Source organism: Geotrypetes seraphini, chromosome 5 (assembly GCF_902459505.1).
Source record: "Geotrypetes seraphini chromosome 5, aGeoSer1.1, whole genome shotgun sequence".
Classification (NCBI taxonomy): Eukaryota; Metazoa; Chordata; class Amphibia; order Gymnophiona; family Dermophiidae; genus Geotrypetes; species Geotrypetes seraphini.
The window spans coordinates 138834839-138861754 of record NC_047088.1 but is presented as its reverse complement, the minus strand read 5'-3'; the positions used below and the strand labels follow the sequence as shown (position 1 = coordinate 138861754).

At 44.6% G+C, this 26916-nt stretch overlaps 1 protein-coding gene across 7 annotated transcripts in view; it reads right to left on the bottom strand.

Moving 5' to 3' along the window:
- The window catches only part of MDH1B (malate dehydrogenase 1B), a 183539-nt gene that overhangs the window by 4404 nt on the left and 152219 nt on the right, over positions 1-26916 (bottom strand). For 6 of the 7 annotated variants that reach the window (XM_033946233.1, XM_033946232.1, XM_033946235.1 and 3 more), the window contains 2 exons: positions 26010-26146; positions 24075-24130 (listed from right to left, as the gene is read on the bottom strand). In XM_033946233.1, the coding sequence (XP_033802124.1) occupies positions 24092-24130; positions 26010-26146 (176 nt within the window). In that variant the 3' untranslated portion in view covers positions 24075-24091. Of the gene's footprint in view, positions 1-5192; positions 5216-24074; positions 24131-26009; positions 26147-26916 lie in introns of those variants that run through there. The other variant, XM_033946234.1, reaches the window with a different exon arrangement.

Genomic DNA, 26916 nt, shown 5'->3' with positions numbered 1-26916 from the left:
TTATAGCATACTGTGTTGCACTTAGTAAGGTGAATTCCCTCAGTTGTTTAGGAATGTTTAGCGTACTCAAAACATAAGTAGGATATGGAGAACAAATGAAATGTTCCATCTCAAGCCAAGGGGGTGGTGGGGGAGGGGTCATAAGTGAGTTTCCTTTGGAACCAGTGAGCCCTGTATTTGGCCAGAGAGGTAAAATGGTATAAATGAAAATCAGGGAGATTCATACCTCTGCAAGCTTTAGAAGCTATCAGTTTTGTGAGAGCTATGCGAGGTATTTGTTGTTCCAAATAAATCCAGTAAGTTTGTTATTAATCCATTGAAATAACGATTTATTATTTTGAGAGGGAAGCATGGATAAAATATATGTAATTTGAGGTGCCAAGGTCATTTTGATGGAAGCGATTCTTTCCCACCATGATAGGAAGAGGGGAGACCATTTAGAAGTTGTCTGTGTTATCAGTCTTTTTATTTTAGACACATTGAGATCCATGACATGGGAAGGGTCTTTGTGAATTAAAATACCCAGATATTTAATAACTTCATTAGACCATTTAAATGGAAAGTGAGACAATTCTGAAAGGGTTATGCAGTCATTTAACGGAAAGATTTCAGATTTTTCCCAAATAACCAAATAACCCGAAAGCAGGGAGTATTCAGTGACTATTTTGAAAAGATCAGGAAGAGAGTTTAGAGGGTCTCGAATAAAGAAGAGTACATCATCGGTGTAAGGAGCGAGTTTGATTTGTCTGAAGTGGAGGTGATGCTTTTGATAGTGGTACATTGACGAATTGCAGTTAGAAGAGGCTCAAGAGCTAAACTAAAAAATAAAGGCGAAAGGGGACACCCTTGCCGAATATCTCTATGTAGGGAGAATTTATTAGAGAGGGAGTTATTGATCAGAATACGGGAAGAAGGTTGCCAGTATATCGTTTTGATCCACTTGGTAAAGTAGGATCCGAAGTTATACCATTGAAGAACCCGCAGTAGAAATGGCCACTCAACTTGATCAAAAGTTTTTTGGCGTCAATGGCCAGGCCCACCACAGGATCCCAAATGAATTTAACATGTACACTGATATGATGGAAAAGTCTTAGATTATCTCCAATGTAGGGGTTTTTAATAAAGCCAATTTGGTTTTTATGTATAAGAGAATAAATTACTTTGTTAAGTCTCAGGGAGAGGATTTTGGCCACAATCTTATAGTCTAAATTCAAAAGGGAAATAGGTCTAAAGTTTTGGACTAGAGTAGAATCCCTGTCTGGTTTAGGAAAAACTATTATGGTGGCATCAGCAAAATTGAATTGTTTTTCAGGAGATTGATGCAGAAAATTGTAGTAGTTAAGCAGATGAGGGGTCAAGAGATCACAAAACCATTTAAAGAATTCGTTAGTGAATCCATCTGGTCCAGGTGCTTTATTATTGGCCAAGGAGGAAATGGGGATGTCCAATTCCACCTTGGAGGAATCAGTCAACTGAGGGTGGTCAATTTTATCTAGAAATGAGTCAATATCGTAGGGGTAGGGAACTCTGGTCCTCGAAAGCCGTATTCCAGTTGGGTTTTCAGGATTTCCACGATGAATATGCATGAGATCTATTTGCATGCACAGCTTTCAATACATATTCATTGGGGAAAACCCGACTGGAATACGTTTCTCGAGGACCGGAGTTCCCTACCCCTGCAATATCTGAATCCGACGAGGAGAATTCAGATTGATAAAGAGTAGTGTAAAAATGTTCCAATTGAGAGGAAATCAAATCTTTGGTTGTGATGATTTGACCAGAAGAATTTTGAATGGAGGAAATATGAAGTTTTTTTGATTTTGTCTTTAGATATCAGGTTATATATAGGCTTACCCATGATGTTATCACCCATATAATGGCCAGAGGCATGTATGAATAAATCTTGCCTGGCTTTATAAGAGAGAATAGAATTATATTCATATTTAAGTCTTAGGATCCATTGATAAAGAGAGGAGTCATTTGTATGAGTGGATATGTGACTTAGCTCCAACTGCTTGATGGATTGTTCCAGATCTTTTCTTTTTGTAATTGGAGTTTCTTTTTCCAAGATGAGAGTTTGATCAATTTTCCTCTGAGGGAGGCTTTATATGCTTCCCATATGACAGAGGGACAAACATCAGGATCTTTAGAGTTTAAAGTAAAGAATTCAATTGTAAAGAGTTTGATTTTTTTCAGAAATTTCCTCATCAAGAAGTAGATGGTTATTTAATCTCCATGAGGGGGTGCAAGAGGACACAGGTGGGATATCAAGGTGAAGAGATATTGCCGCATGGTCAATGAGAGTAATCGGATGAATGATGACATTAGTCAACTTGTGGGTTAAAGAGGGAGAAATAAGAAAAAAAGTCGATTGTATGTATTATGGGGAAGTGAAAAGTGTGAATACTCTCTGCCCTTTGGGTTTAATATTCTCCATCAATCAACAAGAGAGAAATTGTCTTTGAGACTAAGTAGTTCCAAAAAGGATTTAGATTTAGACGGTTTACAAGAGAGAGATCTTGGGTTTGACTGAAATCACCACCTATTATCAATGAACAAGAACCAAATTCCAACAAAAGGGTTTGGAGTTCTCGGAAAAATTCTTGGTGGTCCAGGACGGGAACATATATGTTTAGAAAAACAAATTCAGTTGAGTGCAACACAGCATGGACCAAGCACCATCTTCCCTCTGTATCTGTTTTATGAGATAGAATTGAGATTGGTAATTTATTACTAAAAAGAATGGAGACGCCATTCTTTTTACGGTGTGTTGCTGGGGGGAAAAAAATGTGAAGAATATCCTTTTATGCCCAGTTTGGATGCAGCAACAGAGGGAAGATGTGTTTCCTGAAGGAAAATGACATCTGGGTGCTTACCAGTAATGTATTGAGAGATCTTTCGTTTGATGGGATGATTTAGCCCATTAACATTGTGAGAAAAGATATGCAAATCAGCCATTATCTAAAATACAAACAAAGATATATAACAACTTGGAGATAATGCAGATACCTTTAAAGAGAAGACCATTCCTGCGATGTAGATAAGATGAGATGAAGCAGAGAAAAGACAAATAAGCCAAACAAAATAGCACAAAGCACGATTAATAAAAAAAAAACCATGCTATTGTGCATAAGATCCTAACAGTATGTGGGTGTACCTGTAGAAGCAGGTGATGGGCACAAAAAGCAACTTAATAACTCCACACCTATAAAGAAGTTATGATGTAGATGGAACTTCAGGCGAAAGAATAAGAGAGCCCTGTAATAAAAAAGTTAGAGCACACAACATGGAACATGGAAAAGTCAATGCATTCTCAGAGATTCAAGGAAGGAGGTAAGCTCCTCAGGATCTGAATACGAGGTGGTGCGATTGTTGTATGTCACCTTCATCCTGGCCGGATACATGAGGCCATATTTCGTACCAATATGCTTTAACTCTTGGCGGTGAGAAATAAACACTTTCCGTTTGAGCGCGGTGGATTTGGCCAAATCCGGGACGATGAAAAATTTCCTGCCCTGGTGTAGTAGTTGAGATTTTGCAGCAGTGATGATTTGAAGCGCATGTTGAAAACTCAGGAGTTTTGCCACAATGGGCTGTGCCGTAGTTAGATGAGGAGAAGGCTTAGAAGGCACGCGGTGTGCCCGCTCTATTTCAAGCGGAGCTGAGAAAGTGAGGCCCAAGGCTTTTGGTAGGAAATCGGACAAGAAAGCAGCCATATCAGAGCCTTCCAACATCTCCGGTAAGTCGATGATTCTAATGTTACTCCTGCTGCGATTCAATAGATCTTCTAAATCACGTTGGAAGGAAATGATTAACTTGTCATGCTTGTTGACCAGGGAGATTTTTGATTGTAGTGACGCGGTCTGCTCTTCGAATGCATCAATGCAATGTCTTGCATCTACGAATTGTGCATTAAGTGATTCAATCTCTACCAGCAATACTTTAGTCTCCTCGACTTGTTCCTGCATAATTTGTTTGACGGAATGCATTTCCTTGATTAAGATGTCGAGTTGCAAGTCTTCATGCTTTGACGCCATTTTGTCCGGCGAGCCCGGATCAGTTTTAGGCCGTTTTCCACCTAGAGGGGCAGTCAAAATCGGGTCCCCTTTGTTAGCTTTCAGAGGAGTCATTAAGCTGAATGATACTCAGCGAATTAAGTTGTCAGGGGATGAAATATTTACCTGAATGAACCGCAATAATCTGTAATTCGGTGTCATTGTGGAGGAGTGATTACCCCATGCGTCTTTTCACCTCGTCTGTCAGGCTCCACCCCCATAGAATATTTACTCTTAATCTAATGTTACCTTTGAACTTCTTGGTAACTATTTTTAGACACATTTTAAATTTGAGGCAGGTACACTTGAGTTTGAGTTGTGTCTAAGAGGGCTCCAAAGACCTCCAGAATTTGTGTGGGTTCTAGATGTGATTTCTTGTAGTTGACTATGAATCCTAGAAATTCAAGCAGACGAACTTGCATTCATGGTCTGGTGAGCCGGATGAGGTGTGGAGGCCTTGATCAACCAGTCATTTAGGTAAGGGAACACATGAAAACTGTGTGAGTGAAGGATTGCAACCATGACTACATGGCATTTTGTGAATATTTTGGGTTCTGATACCAATCTGAAAGGGAGCACCTTGTATTGATAGTGTTGTGCTCATAGTTCAAAATGAAGATATTTCCTGTGGGCTGGGAGGATGGGTATACGTTTATAGGTTTCCCTGAGGTCTAGAGAACAGAGCCAGTCATTCTTCTCCATTAGAGGTAAGGTTCCCAGAGTTACCATTCTAAATTTCTCCTTCACTAAGTATTTGTTGAGGACATGGAGGTCCAGAATTGGATGGAGACCTCCAGTCTTTTTCAGTATGAGAAAATACTTTGAGTAGATTCATCTACCCCTCTCCTGCAAGGGAACTTCTATGGCATTGAGCTGGAGTAGGGCTGAGGAGAGTCTTTTGTTAGGAGTTGAAAAAAAATATTTTGGAGAATGATTCAGGTTTTTTTTTTAATGCAATTGAAGGGCATAGCCCTGATTCACCACTTGAAGGACCCAGTGATCTGAAGTTATAAGGGTCCAGTATTGATGATAATGGGTGAGTCAGCCCCCAGTAAGTAGAGTCTGAGGTGAAGGTTGAGAAATACTGGCTATGCTCTCCAGAAGAAAGTCAAAAGGACTGCTGTGGTTTAGATTGAGAAGGTACAGAAGCTTCTGAAAAACTAAAAAAATAACAATCATCACTTTACAAATTAACAGAGAAAAATAAAACAAAAAATGGAAAATAAGATACGATTTATTGAACTAATACATTTTTCAATTAGCTTTCAGAGGCCAAAATCTCTTTCCTCAGGTCAGTAAAGTATACTGCCATTGTGGTATCCTGTCTTGACATGAGGAAGAGGGTTTTGGCCTCTGAATTAATCAAGAATGTAAAATTAGTCCAATAAAAGGATTACCTTATTTCCATGTTTTATTTATAAACGTTTAGCAACTCAGCTACAATACTACTTTATCCTAAAGCAAAAAAAACAACATTTTTTTCTACCTTTGTCACCTCTGATTTCTGCTTTCCTCATCTTCTCATCACTCTCTTCCTTCCATCCACTTCTGCCCTCTATGCATCTTCTCTCTTATGCCCCTTCTAGCAACTGTCTGCCTCTCCCTCCACCCACATTGGTCTCGCATCCTTCTTCTTCCCCTCCATCCTCTCCCCCCCATTTCACTCTCTCCTTTCCGTTCCCTTGTCTTCAATTTATTTTCTGCATCTGTCTAGCTTAAATTATCTTACTATCCAGTCCTCAATGTCCCTCTTTTCACTGTGTCTACCTACAGCTTGTCACCTCTTTCCCTCACCCCTCTAGTATTTTACTAACTCTATCCTCTTCCCCATCTAGCATTTGCCCCTCCTTCCATCATGTGCCCTCTTTCTCTACCTCTTCCATCCAACATATTCTCCTCTCTGTCTTCTCTACTTTCATCCAGCATCTGCACTCTCTCAACTTCCATTCAGTGTCTACGCCCCTCTCCTTCCTGCATTTGCTTCCCTTTTTCTCTCCTCCCCAGATCCATCCAATTTCTTCTCCCCTCTCTCTCTCATCCCCAATTCTGTCCAGCATCTGCCCCCTCCTCACTAACATCCAATGTCTGCCCCATCTCGCTCTCCATCCACCCCACTTCCATCAGCATCAGTTCCTTCTCTCTCCTTTCACCCCACTTCCATCAGCATCTGCTCCCCTCTCTCCCTCTCCAGCCCATTTCCATCCAGTATCCATCCTCTTTCTGTCTCATTCTCTCCCTGCACCCCAATTTCATCAGCATCAGCAGTGTTGAATTCCTCTCTCCCTCCATCCTACTTCCTTCCCCCTCCACCACCCTTCCATACCAGTATCTGCTTGTCCTCGGATAAATGAGTGAAAAAATATTACTTTAAAACATTTTCATACTTCTAGCTTTTAAAATTAACTTCCATTTTCATAATATTGCATTTTTTTTAGAACACCTTGCACATCTCACAAATTAAGCATAGCAAACCCTTAAACAGCAAAACATTAAAACCCAACACTGTCATGTTTCATCTCATAAAACAACATAAAATGTTTATATATGTTCATAAATTTCAGGACTAAAGCCAAGATGCACATGATCATTTCACTGATTTCTTCTTCTTTTTAGGTGCCATCAACTCATGCTTGAGTCCTAGCGACTTGATGTATTACAGATCTAAAAATAAACTGGTTTTGTGCTAGTCCAGTAAGGTCCTCCAGTGTCATCCCCATGGTTGTTTACAACATGTCCATCTGATTGCAGGTCACTCTCTTCGCTTGGTTCCCTCAATCTTTCCAAACATGATGCCCTTCTCCAATGATTTTCTCTTCTGACAATATGACCAAAATAATATTAATAATTTATTTTTTTGTATACCGCCCAACCAATAGTTCTGGGCAGTTTACAAGATAATCACAAGAACATAAGAATAGCCTTACAGGATCAGACCAATGGTCATCAAGCCCAGTAGCCTGTTCTCATGGAGTCTAATCCAGGTCCCTAGTACCTGGCTAAAACCCAATGAGTAGCAACATTCCATGCTACCAATCATCTATCATTGCCTTTATTTCCACTCTGACCTGAGCTGAGGTATGAGTATAGCTATTGTATTGTTTTTATATTGTTGATTTTATGTGTTTATTTTTATCTGCTTAACTGTAAGCAGGATAGAAATGTTATAAATAAATAAATAAATCCATTACCTGGGTGTACTACTACTACTACTTATCATCTCCATAGCTAGTTTGATCTCTTCCAGAATCAATTTGTTAGTTCTTCTGGCAGTCCACGGCACACATAAAATCTTTCTCCAACACCAAAGCTCAAATAAGTCAATCTTCTGTCTTATTTCCATGGAGGGGCATAATCAAAACATATGTCTAAGTCTGTTTTGGATGTAGGTTGCTAGTCGCCCAAAGTTGGCAGCAGGAAAATGTCCATTCTCGGAAAGCACGTCTATCTGGATGTCCAGGCATTTGATAATCCAGATCGCCACTCTGTCTATCTTTATATCACATTCTTGACCAAAAATTCATCTAAGACCCAAATGCCCAGAACAAGACCTTTTGGACGTGGGAGGGACCAGCATTGTGATGGACTGGCCACTCAGGCATGGCAACAGAGCAGTGGGGCACCTTACAGGGCACTGCAGTGAACTTCACAAAAAGGGTGCCACATAAACATCTCAATAGAACTCCCTTATGGTTTATCCTTAAGAAAGTCTTCCAACTGGACTGGGTCTAGAAGATGAGAAGGGAGGAGAGATAGAGAGAGAGAGAGTCCTGTACAAGTGTACATGTGAAGAAGTTTAAGTCCTCTATGAAACTAGAGGTGAAGAGCCCACCCCCTGAAATCCCCTAACATCTTAGGCCAATAAGCACAACTAAAGGCCTAAGATGGCTGAGAATGCTTTGACTAAAACTGTCAAGCCTTTGCACAATCTATGCTTGCTGAAATCAGCAAGCCAAGCGAAACTTATCCTAAAAATGAGCGAGTGAAACAAAATTTATTCTTTTACATGGCAACTGGTGTCACATCTGCTGTAATGCCAGGGAAGTGAATCTAAGAAGGATGAGAACATGTCTTGACCAAGAATATAAAAATACATTATTTTGCAAGAATATCCTGTGATGGGCAGGCTTTTACTGGCCGATGGCTTAAAATTGCTGACATGATGATTAAAACAGCATATGTGGGGAAAAGGTAGATTTTCTGATAAACAGGACACGCGTATGGTATGACACAGATATTATGAACCAATTAATAAACTGATAAATGTAATGACGTCTGTAAGTGACCAATAAAAATTAACAGTATGATATGTGCCAACATGGCCTCAGGCTGTCAAGAATTGTATGAGACAGCCTTTGTGATTACGAAAGGAGGACAGACATCCTGGTATACTCAAGCGCTTGAGGCATACTATCTGTCACCTCCATATGCTGTAAAGGTTTGTTCTTGTAACCTGTTATTGATTGTTAATAAAATAAATATATATTAATTATAACAGCATATTGAGTTTCCTTGAAGCCAGTGGTATTGAAAGGCCGTAAACAGGTGGCTTTTCAAAACACATATCTATCACTTGCATATGAAATAAGGCATTTATAGGGAAATTTTAGAAAAAAAGGTTGCACCCACTGCTAAAACCTTAGGTTTAAGCAGTAGGAATTGCTTCCTTTTTAACTGAGTCTGCTTAGATATGTCAGGAAAAATAGAGACTCGGCAGCAAAACAGAACTTGTTACTTCATAAAATACTTTAAGATAGCTTGCATTTCTAGTTCTGATTTGAACACTACCAACAGAGTGGCACGTTTTGTTACTGTGTCCTTAGATGATTCAAGAAACTGAGGTAAATCCAAACTGTCTGGTGAAACTAATTTATCTATTTCCCCCTCATCTACCACCTCCCTAGAAGCCTTCAGAATGTAATAGAGATTATCAGGCTCAAAGGTATCTACATTAGCATATTGCAAACTCTCCCGCAATATAGAATTAATCGAAGACATAGAGGGGACACAGTATTGTTAGGAGACTTCAATATGCCTGATGTGGATTGGAACAAACTTTCCTCTGCGACCAGCAGCAGCAGAAGGCTATTAACCTCTATAAAGGGAGCAAGACTCAGGCAAATGGTATTAGAGCCCACTAGGGATCAGGCGATACTGGACCTGATACTTACCAACGGAGAAAGCGTTACAGAGGTCTCGGTAGGTGACACGTTGGCCTCCAGTGACCACAACATGGTATGGTTCAACCTCAGGAAAGGTTTCACTAAATCAAAAACATTAACCAAGGTCCTCAACTTTAAGGACACAAATATATGCCCCTCCGGCAGAAGTGACTTGATTGGGGTGTGTGAGTGGTACAGGGGTCTGCTGGAAAAATGGGAAAGCAAATAATTTTTGAGGCCCACAAATTCACAAAACTGTTTAAAGCCTGGAAATCAACTGTATAAAGGATATTAAAGTTCACATGGTAAGTTTTCAGTAGATTTTGTGGGCTGTTAAGTCTACACATCTACACATCTATTCTAGCACCCTTTAATGTAACGGGCTTAAACACTAGTTCTCTATAATAAAACCCTAAGCGCGCATGCGCACTTAGGGTTTTGTGATCCCTGCCACCGTGCTATGTCCATCCATGCTGAATTCCATATCTGGCGCGTGGGGCGGCTTGCAACAGTGATTTCAGCGGCGGTTTGACTCCTGCGCTGCCGGGATGCTTCTTTTCACTCCCTGACCAGCAAACGCAGCAGCCGCAGAGCATTTGCTAGGCCGGCCCACTTCGATAATGCGAGGTGGGTCAGCATAGCAAAAGCCCCGAGGCTGCCCGGGCTAGCGGATGCTGGACAGGGAGAGCATGGATAGAAGGCCTACTGCTGGACAGGGGGATCTGGTAAGAGGTGCTGCTGGACGGGGTGGCGCGTGTAAAAGGAAGGGAGAAGGCCTACTGCTGGACAAGGGGAGCAGGGAAGAGGTGCTGCTGGACAGTGGGGAGGTAAAAGGAAGGGAGAAGGGCTGCTGTTGGACAGGGGGAGCAGGGAAGGGGTGCTGCTGGACAGTGGGAAGGTAAAAGGAAGGGAGAAGTGCTGCTGCTAGACAGGGGGAGCAGGCAAGGGGTGGTGGTGGACAGCCGAGGAAAGAAAGAGACAGAAAGAAAGACAGACAGACAGAAAGCGGCCAAGGAGAGAGAAAGAAAGAAAGACAGACACACACATCTATTCTAGCACCCTTTAATGTAATGGACTTAAAGACTAGTCTTTAATATTAGATGTAGCAGTGCTCTGTAAACTACCCACAGATTTATCTAGTTTCTCTAACTTATTTCCTAGCTCTGCTATATGACTTTCATGCTCATTCATTTTTACAGTTGGGTCTGAGGAAAATTGGCACAATTTCAAAACTGTAGTTTGTAGTGAAGACTCGGTTCTATTAACAGTTAACCATACATCATTTAAAATGACAACTTTATCTTTAGGGAGAACATTTAGGTTTGGTTCTATAACCATTTGTACAGGAGTCAAACCTTTTGTTCACAACAATCCAATTTGATCTCAAACATTAAGTCCAGCTGTATCAAAAAATTGTGAAGAAAAGGATACATCCTCAGTCTTAGAGGATGTCTCTACTCTTCCAAGAAGACTTAATGGCTGGGGAGGTGATGATGGTTCCCCAGAGGAGAGGGAAGCAGATTGTATATCTAAAGTTACCTGCTCTCCCACTGGTGGTAGAGGAAAAGCCAAAAGATGACGATAACAAGTCTTGCCAATTTTAAGGCGAAGTTAAAGACATTTTTATTCCTCGATGCTTTTGTAACTTAAACTGCCCTTTTAAAGGCGATTTAGATTCAGGAAAGATTTTTTTATCTTCTGTTTCCCTTCCCTTTGTTCTTTTCCTTGAATGGTCCTTTTCTCTCTATCAATTGTAGTTCTAACCCTTCTTCCCTTTCATTCCCGTTCGTCAATGTCTATAAAAAAGTGTCATTTCCCCCGTTTTGTCTTTGTTTATATTGTAAATTAATTTGTCACAGAGTTTTGGCATTTTTGTACACCGCCTAGAAGGCTTGATTAGGCATTATAAGAAATTTTAAATAAACTTGAAACTTGTACCTGAAACCAATGAAGTAATTTTTACTTTTCTTTTACCCATGGTAGAAGGAAAAGATAGTGGCCCACTCTCGACTCCTCATGGGCTCCGAAGGGGCTCAAAAGGGGTGTGTGCTGCCCCTTTGGCAACGCCCCTTTGGACCTGATCTTATGAGGCCCCAAAGGACCCCACCTGGAAGTGCTGGATGCCGGGTTGCTGCAGGGGCTGCCTGCCCCAATGTAAAAGTTAGTGCTGCTGGCGGCACTAGCTCGCCACTACCACTTCTTGATCGCTGTTCTCATGCAGAGAGCCAGACTCTGCCAGAGAAACTGCATCCTGGGACAATAATAACATGGAATCAGACTTTCCATCTTCCCAGTCTGTCAGACTGAACACCCTGGTCCAACTCTGTGTCCTTGTCAGGTTGGTGTGCATGTTAAAGGGAGATCCCCTGTGCTCCCATCTCCATCACATTTAACACAACGCTAAGGACCCTCAGCAGTTCAAATAGGCATTCCATATGAAGGTCACAAAATCTGGGGTGAAGTCTTATACTGGAGGTCTTGAGTACCCTGGCAGGGAATCCCTGCAAGTCCTCCTGGGTTCCTCAGCAACCTTGTGTCTGCACTTAGCCATGCGCGAGTGCCTTCCCGCCCAGCGCAGGGCGCGTCTCCTCAGTTCAGATAGCTATCAGAGAAGCCAACCCGGGGAGGGGGGTGGGATGTGAGAATAGCTGCCTGCTGTCCCTGGATAACAACTGTTACGGTAAGTAACTGTGCTTTATCCCAGGACAAGCAGACAGGTATTCTCACAAGTGGGTGACCTCCAAGCTAACCAAAGTGGGATGGAAGAGTTGGCAACTTAGGAGAATAAATTTTGCAATACTGTTTGGCCAACTGTCCATACCGTCTGGAGAAAGTATCCAGACAATAGTGAGAAGTGAAGGTATGAACCGAGGACCAAGTAGCAGCTCTACAGATTTCCTCAATAGGTGTAGATCTGAGGAAAGCCACAGAAGCTGCCATTGCTCTGACCTTATGGGCTGTGACTTTACTGTGAAGGGGTAATCCAGCCTGGGCATAGCAGAAAGAGATACAAGCCGCCATCCAATTGGAAATGGTACACTTCGAGATAGGACGTCCCAACTTGTTCGGATCAAAGGAGACAAAAAGTTGAGCAGTTCTGTGTGGTTTGGTGCGTTCCAAATAGAAAGCCAAAGAACGTTTACAGTCCAGAGTATGAAGAGCTGATTCTCCAGGATGAGAATGAAGCTTTGGAAAAAACACTGGAAGAACAATGGATTGGTTGAGATGAAATTCCGAGACTACTTTAGGAAGGAATTTTGGCTGAGTGCGAAGAACCACCTTGTCATGATGGAACACTGTAAAAGGTGGATCCGCAACCAACGCTTGAAGCTCACTGACTCATCAAGCAGAAGTGAGGCCAATGAGAAACACCACTTTCCAAGTGAGATACTTCAGATGAGCCTTGTCAATTGGTTCAAATGGAGGTTTCATGAGCTGAGAAAGAACAATATTGAGGTCCCAAACCACAGGAGGCGGTTTGAGAGGAGGATTGACATTGAAAAGTTCTTTCATGAATCTGGCAACCACAGGATGAGCAGAGAGGGGTTTCCCTTCAAGAGGCTGATGGAAAGCCACAATTGCACTAAGATGGACTCGAATCGATGTAGACTTGAGGCCAGAATGAGAAAGGTGCAAAAGATAGTCCAAAAGTGATAAGGAGGAATGTTGAGGCTCCTGATGATGAGAAAAACACCAAGTAGAAAATCTAGTCCATTTTTGGTGATAGCATTGTCTAGTAGTAGGCTTCCGTGAAGCTTCCAAAACATCCCTCACAGACTGAGAAAACTGTAGAGGAGCTACGTTGAGAGGAACCAAGCTGTCAGGTGGAGAGACTGCAGGTTGGGATGAAGCAGAGATCCCTGATGTTGTGTAAGCAGAGAGGGAAAAACTGGTAGAAGGTGTGGCTCCCTGCTGCTGAGTTGAAGAAGAAGGGAGTACCAGGGTTGTCTGGGTCACCGAGGAGCAATCAGAATCATAGTGGCACGGTCGGTCTTCAGCTTGACCAGTGTTTTTGTTTGAGAGGAAACGCATATAGAAAGAGATTTGTCCAGTCCAGAAGGAAAGCATCCGCTTCGAGGCGATGAGGAGTGTAGATCCTGGAGCAGAACTAAGGCAGTTTGAAGTTGTGGGGGGCTGCAAAGAGATCTATCTGAGGCGTTCCCCACTGAGAGAAGATGTGATGAAGGGACTTGGAATGGAGAGTCCATTCGTGAGGCTGTAGAAGACGACTCAAGTTGTCTGCTAAGGCGTTGTCCGCCCCCTGAATGTAGACAGCTTTGAGGAAGGTGTTGTGGCGAATTGCCCAATCCCATACTTTCAGAGCTTCCTGATAGAGGGAGGCAGATCCCGTGCCTCCCTGTTTGTTGACATAATACATGGCGACTTGATTGTCTGTGCGAATGAGGACTACACGGTCGTGAAGAAGATGTTGAAAAGCAGTGAGCACATTGAAAATTGCCCTGAATTCCAGGAGATTGATGTGACACTGATGATCCGTACTGGTCCAATAACCTTGGGTACGGAGACCATCTAGATGAGCCCCCCAAGCGTAAGTTGAAGAATCAGCCGTGAGAACCTTCTGATGGGGTGGCGTGTGAAAAAGTAAGCCTCTGGATAAATTGGAAGAGAGCATCCACCAGCAAAAAGACTGTGTCAGAGCAGGAGTGATCTGGATGTGTCGAGTCAGAGGGTCAGAAACCTGCGTCCATTGAGATGCCAGGGTCCACTGAGGAATTCGGAGGTGAAATCTGGCAAAAGGAGTAACATGTACTGTGGAAGCCATGTGACCCAGAAGAACCATCATGTGTCTCGCCGAGATGGACGGGCGAGAGGAGACTGAATGACAAAGATGGAGAAGAGCTTCCAGACGTTGTTGAGGAAGGAACGCTCTGAGTTGGATAGTATCCAGAACAGCTCCGATGAATGGAAGAGTCTGAGCAGGCTGGAGATGGGATTTTGGAAAGTTGATTTCGAATCCCAGACTCTGCAGGAACTAGATAGTCCGCTGGGTCACTAGGATGACTCCTTGGGATGTGGAATCCTTGATGAGCCAGTTGTCCAGGTAGGGAAGCACCTGAAGACCATGGTTCCTGAGTGCAGTGGCCACCACTACTAGGCACTTGGTGAAGACTCTGGGTGACAAGGCCAGGCCGAAAGGGAGCACTCTGTATTGATAATGAAGATTTCCCACCCGAAATCTGAGGTACTGACGGGAGGCCGGATGGATGGGAATGTGTGTGTAGGCCTCCTTGAGATCCAGAGAGCATAACCAGTCGTTCTGCTCGAGGAGGGGATACAGAGATGCTAGGGTCAACATGCAAAATTTTTCTCTAACCAGAAATTTGCTGAGCACTCTGAGATCCAAAATAGGATGCAGATCGCCCATCTTCTTCAAAACAAGGAAGTACAGGGAGTAAAATCCCTTGTTCTTCTGAGCCAAAGGAACTGGCTCGATAGCTCGGAGCTGAAGCAAAGCTTGAGCTTCCTGAAGAAGAAGGGTGGTCTGGATACTCTCTTGGAGGATGTTCCGGAGAAACTTGATGGAACTGAAGAGAGTATCCCTCCCTGACGATAGAAAGGACCCAGAGGTCGGTGGTAACAGTCGTCCATCGGTGGTAATAATGATGGAGGCGACCTCCGAGAGGGGGAAAAACAGGAAATGGCAGAATGACTGAGGTTATGCTTTCTACTAGACAGTCAAAAAGGCTGAGTAGCCTTAGGTTCAGCAGGTGGCTGAGGCTTCTGCTGTTTCTGAGGATGTGGCCTCTTGACAGGCTGACGAATAGAAGAAGCCTGTTTAGGTGGAAAACGCCATTGGTAAATCTGAGGAGGGCGTGCAGGTCGAGGAGGAGCCGGCTTCGGCTTCGGGCAGAGAACAGATGCAAAAGACTTCTCGTGGTCCGAAAGCTTCTTGATGGCTGCCTCTATAGACTCGTCTAAGAGGTCATTGCCAGCGCTAGGAACATTAGCCATCTGGTCCTGCAGATTAGGATTCATGTCGATGGTCCGGAGCCACGCCAGACGCCGCATGGCCACCGAGCAAGCAGTAGCTCGAGCAGACAGCTCAAAAGACAGTGCAAGGCCAGCCGAAGGGAGACTGCAGGAGCTGTGCCTAGTCCTGAGCACATGGTAGCAGAGTTCTGAGCACATGGCAGAACAGTGAGCGGAGAGTGTGCTAGCAGGAAGAAGCAGAGAGAGGAGCAGAGAAGGCGGTGCTAGCAGGGGAAGAGGCGAGAGCTAACTCCGCCCACCCCTGACATCACCAGCCAAACTCCCCCCATAAAAGGGGACGAGCCAACGGCGCGCAGCCGTTCGGCACGCGGCGAAGGCGAGCGGCAAAGGCGCTCGCCTTAGCGAGAGCGCCTTTGCGAAGGGCCTCAAGAAGGGCATCAAGAAAGGGCTATCAACTATAGCCGGACTCCCAACTTATAAGACTAGCTAACTAATCAATTGTCTTCAGTCTTTCTTTAGCGTTCTACCAAGTCTTTAACTATCAATCTACAACTTTCTACCAAGTCTTTAACTCTCAATCTTACAACTTTCTATCTCACCAACAAGCTACTAAATCTTTCTCACTAAACAGGCACACTAACAAACAGACGTTCTTAACTGACAATTAACTAACTGTTAACTAACTAACTACTACTACTAACTAACTAACTAACTACCTCTATCCCTCCCTCAACACTTACTGACCAACACCTAACAGCCCCCACCCTAACAAACATCCTAAAAAAAAAAAAATTTTAAATTAAGAAATAATAACAATAAACCTTTGTAATGGCAGGTAGGACTAGAAGCAGCAAGACTTCAATCAAAACAGGCAGTTCAGTCACCGAGAGCACCCAGGGGATGGCTATGGTCCGAGTACAGATGGAAGGAGAACCAGGACGGAGGGCAGAGGTCTCTGTACAGACCGAGGCCATCCCCTCAAAGATGTCTACAGTCTCAACGCAGACAGAAGTAATGGTTCAACCGGACGAAAGCCTTTTGATGGAGCTAAAGAGCCTGAGAGAGGAGGTTCAGCGCTTAAGGAGCATCCGAGAAGACGAGACCTTCATCGATGGAGTCATCCAGGAGCTGTCTCAGATCGCTGAACAGGAACCTGACAAGACCACCCTGGGAACACCCATAGCATCCAAAACGGCCACCTTGAGACAAACTACCGGAATGCAGGAAGTGGTTGGAGACGCTGACTCTTGGCAGTTGGTGACTTCCTCCACAAGAAAATGCAGAGGACCTAACTCTGTCTCTTTTTCCCCCATACAGGACAGCTCAACATCGACACCTCATATCGCCCTGAGGAACAGATATCAGCTGCTACAGGAAGGTCCGGAGAAAGAGCTACAAGTAGTTGTTCAGCAGACGGTTCCAACTCCGGAATCAACAGTACAGCCCACCCCTAAGAAGCGCAGAGTGGTGGTCATCGGAGATTCGCTGCTGAGGGGCACCGAGGGACCAATCTGCAGACCAGACCTACAATCAAGAGAGGTCTGCTGTTTGCCAGGGGCCAGGATCCGGGATGTCACTGCTTGCATTGACAGACTCATCAAGCCCCGAGACCACTTCCCCATAGTTCTAATCCACGTCGGAACCAACGACACCGCAAGGAGCAGCCCGGACAGCATACCTGAAGACTTCAGGGCACTGGGGGAGAAGCTGAGGAGGATGGATGCGCAGGTAGTCTTCTCCTCGATTCTCCCAGTGAGGGGCAAGGGCAGAGCCAGAGAGGATCGAATACAAAGGGTGAACGACTGGCTGCGAGGATGGTGCAAGGAGATGAACTTCGGGTTTCTGCACCATGGAGAAGCATTGCAAGGACTACAGGGACACGACGGGCTACACCTAACCAGAAGAGGGAAGAATGTCAATGGACACCGCCTAGCCCGCCTACTCCACAGGGCTTTAAACTAGGTAAGTCGGGGGAGGGTACAGGCACAAACAACATACCAGGCGAACTAAAATGCCAATACATTTATGAGGCTGAGGAAAGTAGACACCGAAATTCTGGGTCAGGGGTGAGTGCACACACTTTTGAGTCGGGAGTAGGGTCACATCATATTTATGGGTCACATTGTAATTCCGGGTCTAGGGGGAGTACACACTGTAGTTCTGGGTATATGGGGAGTACACATTGTGGTTCTGAGCCTCAGGAAAGCACAAATAACACAAACAATGCTAAAGGTGTTCAAATAGCTCAAACAGGAATATCCCCACTGAGACATAACAAAAATATAACATGGAGGGCTATGTACGTCAACGCACACAGTTTAGGAAACAAGATCCTGGAATTGGAAACAGAAATAAGGAATGCCGAACTGGATGTGGTGGTGATATCCGAAACCTGGCTCACAGACTCCCACGGGTGGGACATGGTCATACCGGGTTACAACTTGCTTCGCCGGGACAGAGAGGGTAGGAAGGGAGGGGGTGTAGCATTATATACTAAAGATGACATTAAGGTCACGAGAATCTCAGATGTCCAGTATACTGGGGAATCCCTTTGGGTTAATTTGGCCAGAGGGAAGGACAAATGCTTGTATCTTGGCGTAATTTACAGACCCCCAAGACAACAGGATGACCTGGATATGGAAATAATCGAAGATATAGAAAATATCACCTTGCGTGGGGACACAGTATTGCTAGGTGACTTCAACATGCCTGATGTGGATTGGGTTACACTTACCTCTGCTTCCGGCAGCAGCAGGAGGCTATTAAACTCTATGAAAGGAGCAAGCCTCAGGCAATTGGTGTTGGAACCGACAAGGGATCAGGCAATACTGGACCTGATACTTACCAATGGAGAAAGTGTCACAGAGGTCTCGGTGGGCGACACATTGGCCTCCAGTGACCACAACATGGTATGGTTCAATATCAGGAAAGGTTTCACTAAATCTACTACACTAACCAAAGTCCTCAAATTCAAGGACACAAATTTCAAAGAAATGGGAGACTTCGTTCACCAGGCGCTACAAAGCCAAGAAGAAACCGATAACGTGGAAGACATGTGGTCGACTTTGAAAGCAACCATACAAGAAGCAACAAACCGCTATGTAAAATCAGTAAGTAAACGGCGAAGGAACAATAAGCCACAGTGGTTTACTGCGGAGATCTCAGACCTGATCAAGGAGAAGAAAAAAGCATTCATCTCTTACAAACAATCAGGGAAGCAGGACTCTAGAGCAGACTACCTGGCCAAATCAAAAGCCGTCAAAACAGCAGTCAGGGAGGCTAAATTCCTCATGGAGGAGTCTCTAGCAAAGAACATCCAGAAGGGAGATAAATCCTTCTTCAGGTATATCAGTGATAGAAGAAAAAACTCAGGCGGGATTGTACGTCTTAGGAAACCAGACGGAGACTATGTGGAAAAGGATTCGGAAAAAGCCCAACTATTAAATGAATACTTCTGCTCAGTCTTCACCCGAGAAGCGCCAGGGCTCGGCCCTCAGCTACAGACAAGGGTTGGCTCAGTTGACCCGTTTAGTAACTTTGAGTTTACGCCCAGCAGTGTCTACGGTGAGCTGTCAAAGCTCAAGGTTAACAAAGCAATGGGGCCGGACAACCTGCACCCCAGGGTGCTTAGGGAGCTGAGTGATGTCTTGGCGGAGCCACTGTCCGCGCTCTTCAACCTCTCCCTTAGTACAGGCAGCGTCCCGTTGGACTGGAGGACGGCTAACGTCATTCCACTCCACAAGAAAGGCTCAAAGATAGAGACAGCAAACTACAGACCAGTGAGTCTAACATCGATAGTGAGCAAACTAATGGAAACTCTAATCAAACACCAATTAGATAAGATCCTGGATGAAGAGAATCTACGGGATCCCCGACAACATGGATTTACTAAGGGGAGATCCTGCCAATCCAACCTGATCAGCTTCTTTGACTGGGTAACGGGGAAGCTGGATATTGGGGAGTCCCTGGACATCGTGTACCTGGACTTTAGCAAAGCATTCAATAGCGTACCACACCGCAGGTTACTGAGCAAGATGAGTTCTATAGGATTAGGTAACACATTGACGAAATGGGTTGGGAGCTGGCTTGGAGGTAGGCTCCAAAGGGTGGTGGTGAACGGCACCCCCTCCGAAATGACGGAGGTGATTAGTGGAGTACCACAGGGCTCAGTCTTGGGCCCAATCCTATTCAACATCTTTATAAGAGACTTGGCAGAAGGGCTTCGAGGTAAAATAACATTATTCGCCGATGACGCCAAACTGAGTAATGTAGTGGGCAAATGCACAACAGACGAAGATTCAGTGCCCGACAACATGATGCATGACCTACTCCTACTGGAGCGATGGTCTAGGACATGGCAACTCAACTTCAATGCCAAAAAATGCAAAGTTATGCACCTGGGCAGCCAGAATCCATGCAAGTCTTATACCCTTAATGGCGAGATCCTAGCAAAAACGGTAGCAGAACGAGACTTGGGGGTAATCGTCAGTGAGGACATGAAGTCTGCCAATCAAGTGGAGCAGGCTTCGTCCAAGGCAAGACAAATCATGGGCTGCATACGAAGGGGTTTCATCAGTCGTAAGGCGGAAGTCATTATGCCATTGTATAGATCCATGGTGAGGCCCCACCTGGAATACTGTGTGCAATTCTGGAGGCCGCATTATCGCAAGGATGTGCTGAGACTGGAGTCAGTGCAAAGAATGGCCACCCGGATGGTCTCGGGACTCAAGGATCTACCATACGAAAAACGGCTTGACAAATTACAGCTATACTCTCTCGAGGAGCGCAGAGAGAGGGGGGACATGATCGAGACGTTCAAGTATCTTATGGGCCGCATCGAGGCGGAGGAAGATATCTTCTTTTTCAAGGGTCCCACGACAACAAGAGGGCATCCGTTGAAAATCAGGGGCGGGAAACTACGAGGTGACACCAGGAAATTCTTTTTCACTGAAAGAGTGGTTGATCGCTGGAATAGTCTTCCACTACAGGTGATTGAGGCCAGCAGCGTGCCTGATTTTAAGGCCAAATGGGATCGGCACATGAGATCTCTTCACAGGGCAAAGGTAGGGGAGGGACATTAAGGTGGGCAGACTAGATGGGCCGTGGGCCCTTATCTGCCGTCTATTTCTATGTTTCTATGTAAAAGCATCATAGGAGGACTGAAGAAGCTGTAGCCGGAGTTGGGACAAGGATGCAAGGACTTCTTGGTATTCAAAATGAGCACGGGAATCCAGATAGGGCATGAACTTTGGAAGAATGGAGAGAAAGAACTCAAAGTAGATGATGAAATGAAAATTATAGTTGAGGACTCTGGAGGTCATCATAGAATTTTGGTAGATGTGACGACCAAATCTATCCATCATTTTGCCTTCCCTTCCCGGAGGAACAGTGACATACACCTGAGAAGGGTGAGAACATTTCATAGAAGATTCAACCAGAAGGGATTGGTGAGACAATTGAGTGTTGTCAAATACCTTATGATGTTGTGATAGGCCAGACCATAGTACAGGGGTTCAAGGAAGGTTTGGATAGGTTCCTAAAGGATAAAGGGATTGAGGGGTACAGATAGAAGCAGAGGTAGGATATAAAAATGGTCAAATCACTTCACAGGTCAAAGGACCTGGTGGGCCACCGCAGGAGCGGACCGCTGGGCGGGATGGACCTCTGGTCTGACCCAGTGGAGGCAACTTCTTATGTTCTTATGTTCTTACAATCCTGTATCTGGAATCCAATTTGCCTGGAACAGCTGGAATGGGATAAGGAGTTTCCAGACAGCGGACAAAGGTTTGATCCAAAAGCTTGTGAAGAGGAAGCTTGAGGGATTCAGCCGGAGATTGAGGGAGATGCATGGTCTCGAGATACTCCTTGGAAAACTTAGATCCATTGTCAAGTTGAATATCTAAGTCAACTGCCATCTGACGCAAAAAAGATGAAAAAGACAGCTGATCTGCCAAAGCCTGGCCTCGAGATGGACTCGAGGATGTCGAGGCAGCTTACTCCAGTGAAGAAGGAGATCTGGATGGAGAAAAAGAACCCACCGGGTCTTCGAGATCCAGAAGCAGAAGGGTCGATGCGGGTGGTGGGGAATATTGAAGGAAAGGCTGCTTCCGATGAGGCATGCCTGGATGAATGCTTCGAAGAATGCATCGATCTATGATGCGAGCTGTGCCTAGAAGCAGGCCTCGACAATCGAGGAGAGCTTATCCCAGTCGAAGCCCCCAGAGAATGGATAGGGCTTGAGGCTGTGGAATGAAGAAGAAAAGGCTGAGTGGAAGAACCTTGAGGCACTCGCAAAGACTCTGCTCATTGCATCGAGTGTAAGGGTTCCAATGGAGGTATGGGCAAAGACTCTGCTCCGTGCGATGCATGCCGAGATGCCAGACCAGACACTCGCAGAGACTCTGCTCCCTGCAGAGAGTGTGCATGCGACTGAGGCACAGGAGGCAGCTCGACCTCGCGGGAGACCTCTGAATGCCCAGGCTGGATTTGTGAGAAAAGCTTCGGCCCCCATGGTAGTAAAGAGCTGAATGAATTGCTTCTCTAATAAGGTCTGGAATGAAGCCGGCAAGGATGGATCCGCATCTTCAATGGGACCACCTGCACAGGCTTTGTGCTCCCTCGAGGCAGTGTGAGAGTGCTTGGACTTAGAAGCCTTGGGCACTTTAAGCACCACCGGGAGAATGGGCTGCTGTGCTATCTGACCTGAAGAGACAGAGGAAGGCACTGCAGCAGGCGTCGAAGACATAGCCGGTACAAACAAGGCAGGCTTGATGAGGCTCGGAGCAGAAGCTGTGGAAGCCTGGAGAGCATCGGATGATGTCTAGGGCGAAGCACCCCTCGAGGACGAAAGCTCCATCGAAGACTCCATGCTGAAAAGCTGCTCCCACAGGATGCAATGATGCTTGAAAGCCCGAGACTTAAGTGTTGAGCAAGGCCGGCACAATTTCGGAAGATGTTGAGGCCAGAGACACCGAAACAGCGTTGATGAGGGTCCGTCAGGGAAATCGCGTGCTGGCACTTGGAACACTTTTTAAAACCAGTTGCAGGCCGGGACATAGATCGAAGCTACGGGGCTGCGGCCACGTGGTCTGCCCGGTCAAACGGACGGAATAAATTTTTTTTTTTTTTTTAAAGAAGAAAACAAAGAAGAAAACCAGCGATTCTGAGTAAAAATAACACAAAACCACGGACAAAAGAAGGCACAAGTGAAAATACTTCACGCAGAGAGTCGAAGATGGACTTCTCGGCTCTGCGGTAAAGTAAGAACTGAGGAGACGTGCCTGCGCTGGGCGGGAAGGCACTCGCGCATGCGCAGTGCGGGCGACTCAAAACTTTGAATTTCTTCAAGCAAGTCTGCTTGTGAGGCGTCCACATCGAGGCTCCATCGGATGACGTCACCCACTTGTGAGAATACCTACCTGCTTGTCCTGGGATAACCAATATTTTGTGATGTGATACATTAATTTATAGTAATCACTAGGAAACTATGCAATGATAAGCAGTGGATTATGAGGCACTCTTGAAATGGAAGGAGGAATGCAGCAGTAAAGCAAGAGATTTTGCTTCAGAAAGAGTTCTAGATTATGAGTTCAAGACCTTGTGTGCCATTGACTCTTATTGTGACCTTGGGTCAATCAGTTTATTTCTCTGTTTCTCCTGGACCTCAATGAAAAAAAAGTGTTTTGGTTAAAAAAAATCTTTTGGTATGTGTTTGATGGCACTACAAAATGAGATGACAGTACAGAATAAGAATTAGAACTGCAGGAATGTTGTAATTTACAGCCATAGCATACATAATTTACCCCCAAATCTTCAAAGCAGTTTATTATGCTTTTATGTTGCTGAGAAAACAAATGAGCCTTCAGTTTACTATCTATGGCAACTGTTTGTCTTGTCTATTTAGATTGTAAGCTCCTTCATACAGGGACTGTCTCCTTTGTGACACTGTACGGCACTGCATACATCTGGTAGCACTATAGAAATAAGTAGTCGTAGGATTGAAAACCAAAGAATTCTGTACTATTCTCAACATAAGAACATAAGAACATAAGCAATGCCTCTGCCGGGTCAGACCCGAGGTCCATCGCGCCCAGCAGTCCGCTCACGCGGCGACCCAACAGGTCCAGGACCTGTGCAGCAATCCTCTATCTATACCCCTCTATCCCCTTTTCCAACAGAAAATTGTCCAATCCTTTCTTAAACCCCATTACCGTAATCTGTCCTATTACGTCCTCTGGAAGCGCATTCCAGGTGTCCACCACCCGCTGAGTAAAGAAAAACTTCCTAGCATTTGTTTTGAATCTATCCCCTTCCAATTTTTCCGAATGCCCTCTTGTTCTTTTATGTTTTGAGAATTGTGGATCTCTCTCTACTCTCTCAATGCCCTTCATGATCTTGTAGGTTTCTATCATGTCTCCTCTGAGTCTCCGCTTTTCCAAGGAGAAGAGCTCTAGCCTCTCCAGTCTTTCAGTGTATGAAAGGTTTTCCATGCCCTTAATCATTCGTGTCGCTCTCCTCTGGACCCTCTCAAGTATTGCCATATCCTTCTTGAGGTACGGTGACCAATACTGAACACAGTACTCCAGGTGTGGGCGCACCATTGCCCGATACAATGGCAGGATGACTTCTTTTGTTCTGGTCATAATCCCATTTTTAATAATACCCAACATTCTGTTTGCCTTCTTCGCGGCTGCTGCGCATTGCGCCGTTGACTTCATTGTTGTATCCACCAGTACACCCAAATCTCTTTCAAGGTTACTTCCCTCTAATACTAATCCCCCCATTTGGTAGCTGAACATCGGGTTTTTTCTCCCTATATGCATGACTTTGCATTTCAACCAAGTAGAAAACACAATCCACAGATATTGAGCAGAAACATTAAAGCAACAATTTTCTCCAATGATTATACCTTCTCCAGACAGCTGATTAAGAATTATGGGAAACTGCAAGTCCAATTGTTCTTTCCTACAAGTAAACCAAGACATTATTATCATAAACAATACCATCTTTAAAGACAGTAAAAAACATAATTTGTACTACTAGTACAGTGGTACCTCGGTTTACGAGTGCACCGGTTTGCGAGTGTTTTGCAAGACGAGCAAAACATTTGCAAAATCGGTGCCTCGGAAACCGAGCATGGCTCGATTTACGAGCACCCCCCCACAATCCGGCCCCCCCCCCCTGCGATCCGGCACCCCCCCTGCCTCGAACCGGCACCCCCCCTGTCACGATCCGACCCCCCCGACACGATTGGGCACCCTCCCGCCACGATCCGACCCCCCCCGACACAATTGGGCACCCCCCGACACAATCCAACATCCCCCCAACATAATTGGGCACCCCCCCACCGCTTCTTACCCTCATCTGGGCACTCTTGAAGATCGGCCTACTCGTCTGCTGGGCCTTGAGCATCTGAGCATGCTCAAGGCCTGCGAGGTCGGATCGTGGCGGGGGGGTGCCGGTTCGAGGCAGGGGGGTGCCGGATCGCAGGGGGGGTGCCTGACCGCAGGGGGGGCCTTCGAGGGGAGCAATGCCGGTTCTCGGGGGGGGGGAAACGCATCAAAGCGAGTTTCCATTATTTCCTATGGGGAAATTCGCTTTGATAAATGAGCATTTTGGAATATGAGCATGCTCCTGGAAAGGATTATGCTCGTAATCCAAGGTACCACTGTATCTGCATTTTTTGTACACATATTTTACCAGTTCTAGATGCATACTGCTTTTGTTATATCTGCTTAGACTGGAGGCTCTCCCTGGGCAAGGATATACCTAAAATTTTGTAGGCAAGTGTATTGTTAGGATTATAGTAATGCAGAACTAATCTAGATGCTGAATTGCAGGGTATACTATATTGTGACCCTTTATATTTTACCGGATTATTGCTGTATACCGTATTTCCCCATATATAGGCCACGGTCTATACATAGGTTTTACAAACCCCGTGTATGGGGCGCGGCCTATATAAAAAATTTTAATAATCCCTCCTACCCCTAGTACCTTTTTTGGAAGCCTCCTCGCTGGCGCACGGCTCGGGTCTCCAGCGGTACATGGCAGCCACGATCTCTTCGGCATCTGGCCTGGCCCCACACCTCTTGCTGAGTGGCTGAGGTGAGTCCCACAAGAGCTGATGTCGGCCAGTAAGTGTGCGTTGCGGGGGAGGGGGCTTATAAAAAAGGTACTGGGGGGGATGAATGGAAACGGTAGGGGAGGTACCGGAAGATAAGCCATGGCTAATACCATGGGGCGGCTTATCTTCCATTTTTTAAACATAGGCCGCCCTTTTCTGTGACTTATACATGGGTGCAGCCCATGCAGAAGGGCGGCCTATATGTGGATAAATACGGTAATCAAACATTTAAGTTTTATGAGTTAAGCAAAAAACTGATGCTAGTTAAATTATAAAGTAAACTTAATTGTCTCATATGGAGTAAACTGTAAGGAATGCCTTATATAGAATGGAAAAGTTTTTGAGCAATTGTGTGAAGTTTGAGAAACATCACACAGTCATTTAACAGTATATAAAATGAAAAGCCAGAATAAGTTAGAGAACTCTGGTCAGTTACATGATTTGAAAAACTCTTGAGGGCCATCTCCTTTCTAAAACTATATTATTAAGGAATTTTTAATAAAAGGCTGCATTTGTAATTAATTGGCTTTTGATAGTTATTGAATAAATATTTTTGTATATATATTTGTACAAATTTTTGATTTGGGATACCTTTGTTGGGAAGGGTTACAGACTCCCCAGCTGAGATCTGAAGAAATATTGGCCTAAGGGCATTTAAATTAACTCTAAAAATGCAGATATACAAGCACAAGAGTCCTATTGTAAGTATGAGATTACCATCAGAAGTTCGTTGGCTGCTTCCTGCAGATTTTCTTGAATACTTGTGGTGTCCAGTTCTGAAAACACTTCCCATTTCCCTCCCTGAAATGTCACAGGCATTGAGAATATAATCCCCTCAGGTATACCAAACTGACCTAAGAGGCACAAAATATATCAATGTGTTAATTGTGACCACTGAGTTTCCTTATGCATCAAAGATAGCTCTTATGTCATAGAATGTTGATTATTTGTCAAGTGCATAAGAATTACAATATACTATTAAGCTTAGCGGTAGTTTAATAAAACAGCGAGGTGGGGCGACCCCTAAACTTTGCTTTAAATAAAATTTTGTGTAATTTTCATTTTTATATAAAGGAATAAAATTAGCCTTGTGGGCAAACAAAATGTGTTAATTAATTTTTTGGACCACCCTAATATATACACGGGGGAGGGGGGGTATAAAAAGTTCTCAAACTAACCAAGAAGGGAATGACATGGATTCATGAATCTTACAAGTTATTCCACATATTCACCTCTAAGTTCAATACACTTGGCATAACACATCTGAAGTTTCTGTAAAGCTTCCAAAAAATAATCTGGTGTCTGGTTACTGAAATACTGTTACACTGATGCAATCACATCCAAATCACTCAAAAACTATCACCCTTTCAAACTCTTTTTAAGGTTGGGAAACAGAAAATAGTCAGACGGAGCAAGATCTGGTGAGTAGGGTGGATGGTCTATACACCAAAACCTCAACAGCGTCAAAACATCCATCATTTTGCCAGCCTTGTGAGCAAGTGCATTGTCTTGCAAAAAGAGAACTCCTTTGTGCAGCTTCCCTCTCCTTTTTTCTGCATTAACTGTTTGGTCTCTTGGAAGATAGTCAGTCATTACAACACCTTCCTGATCCTAAAACACTGTG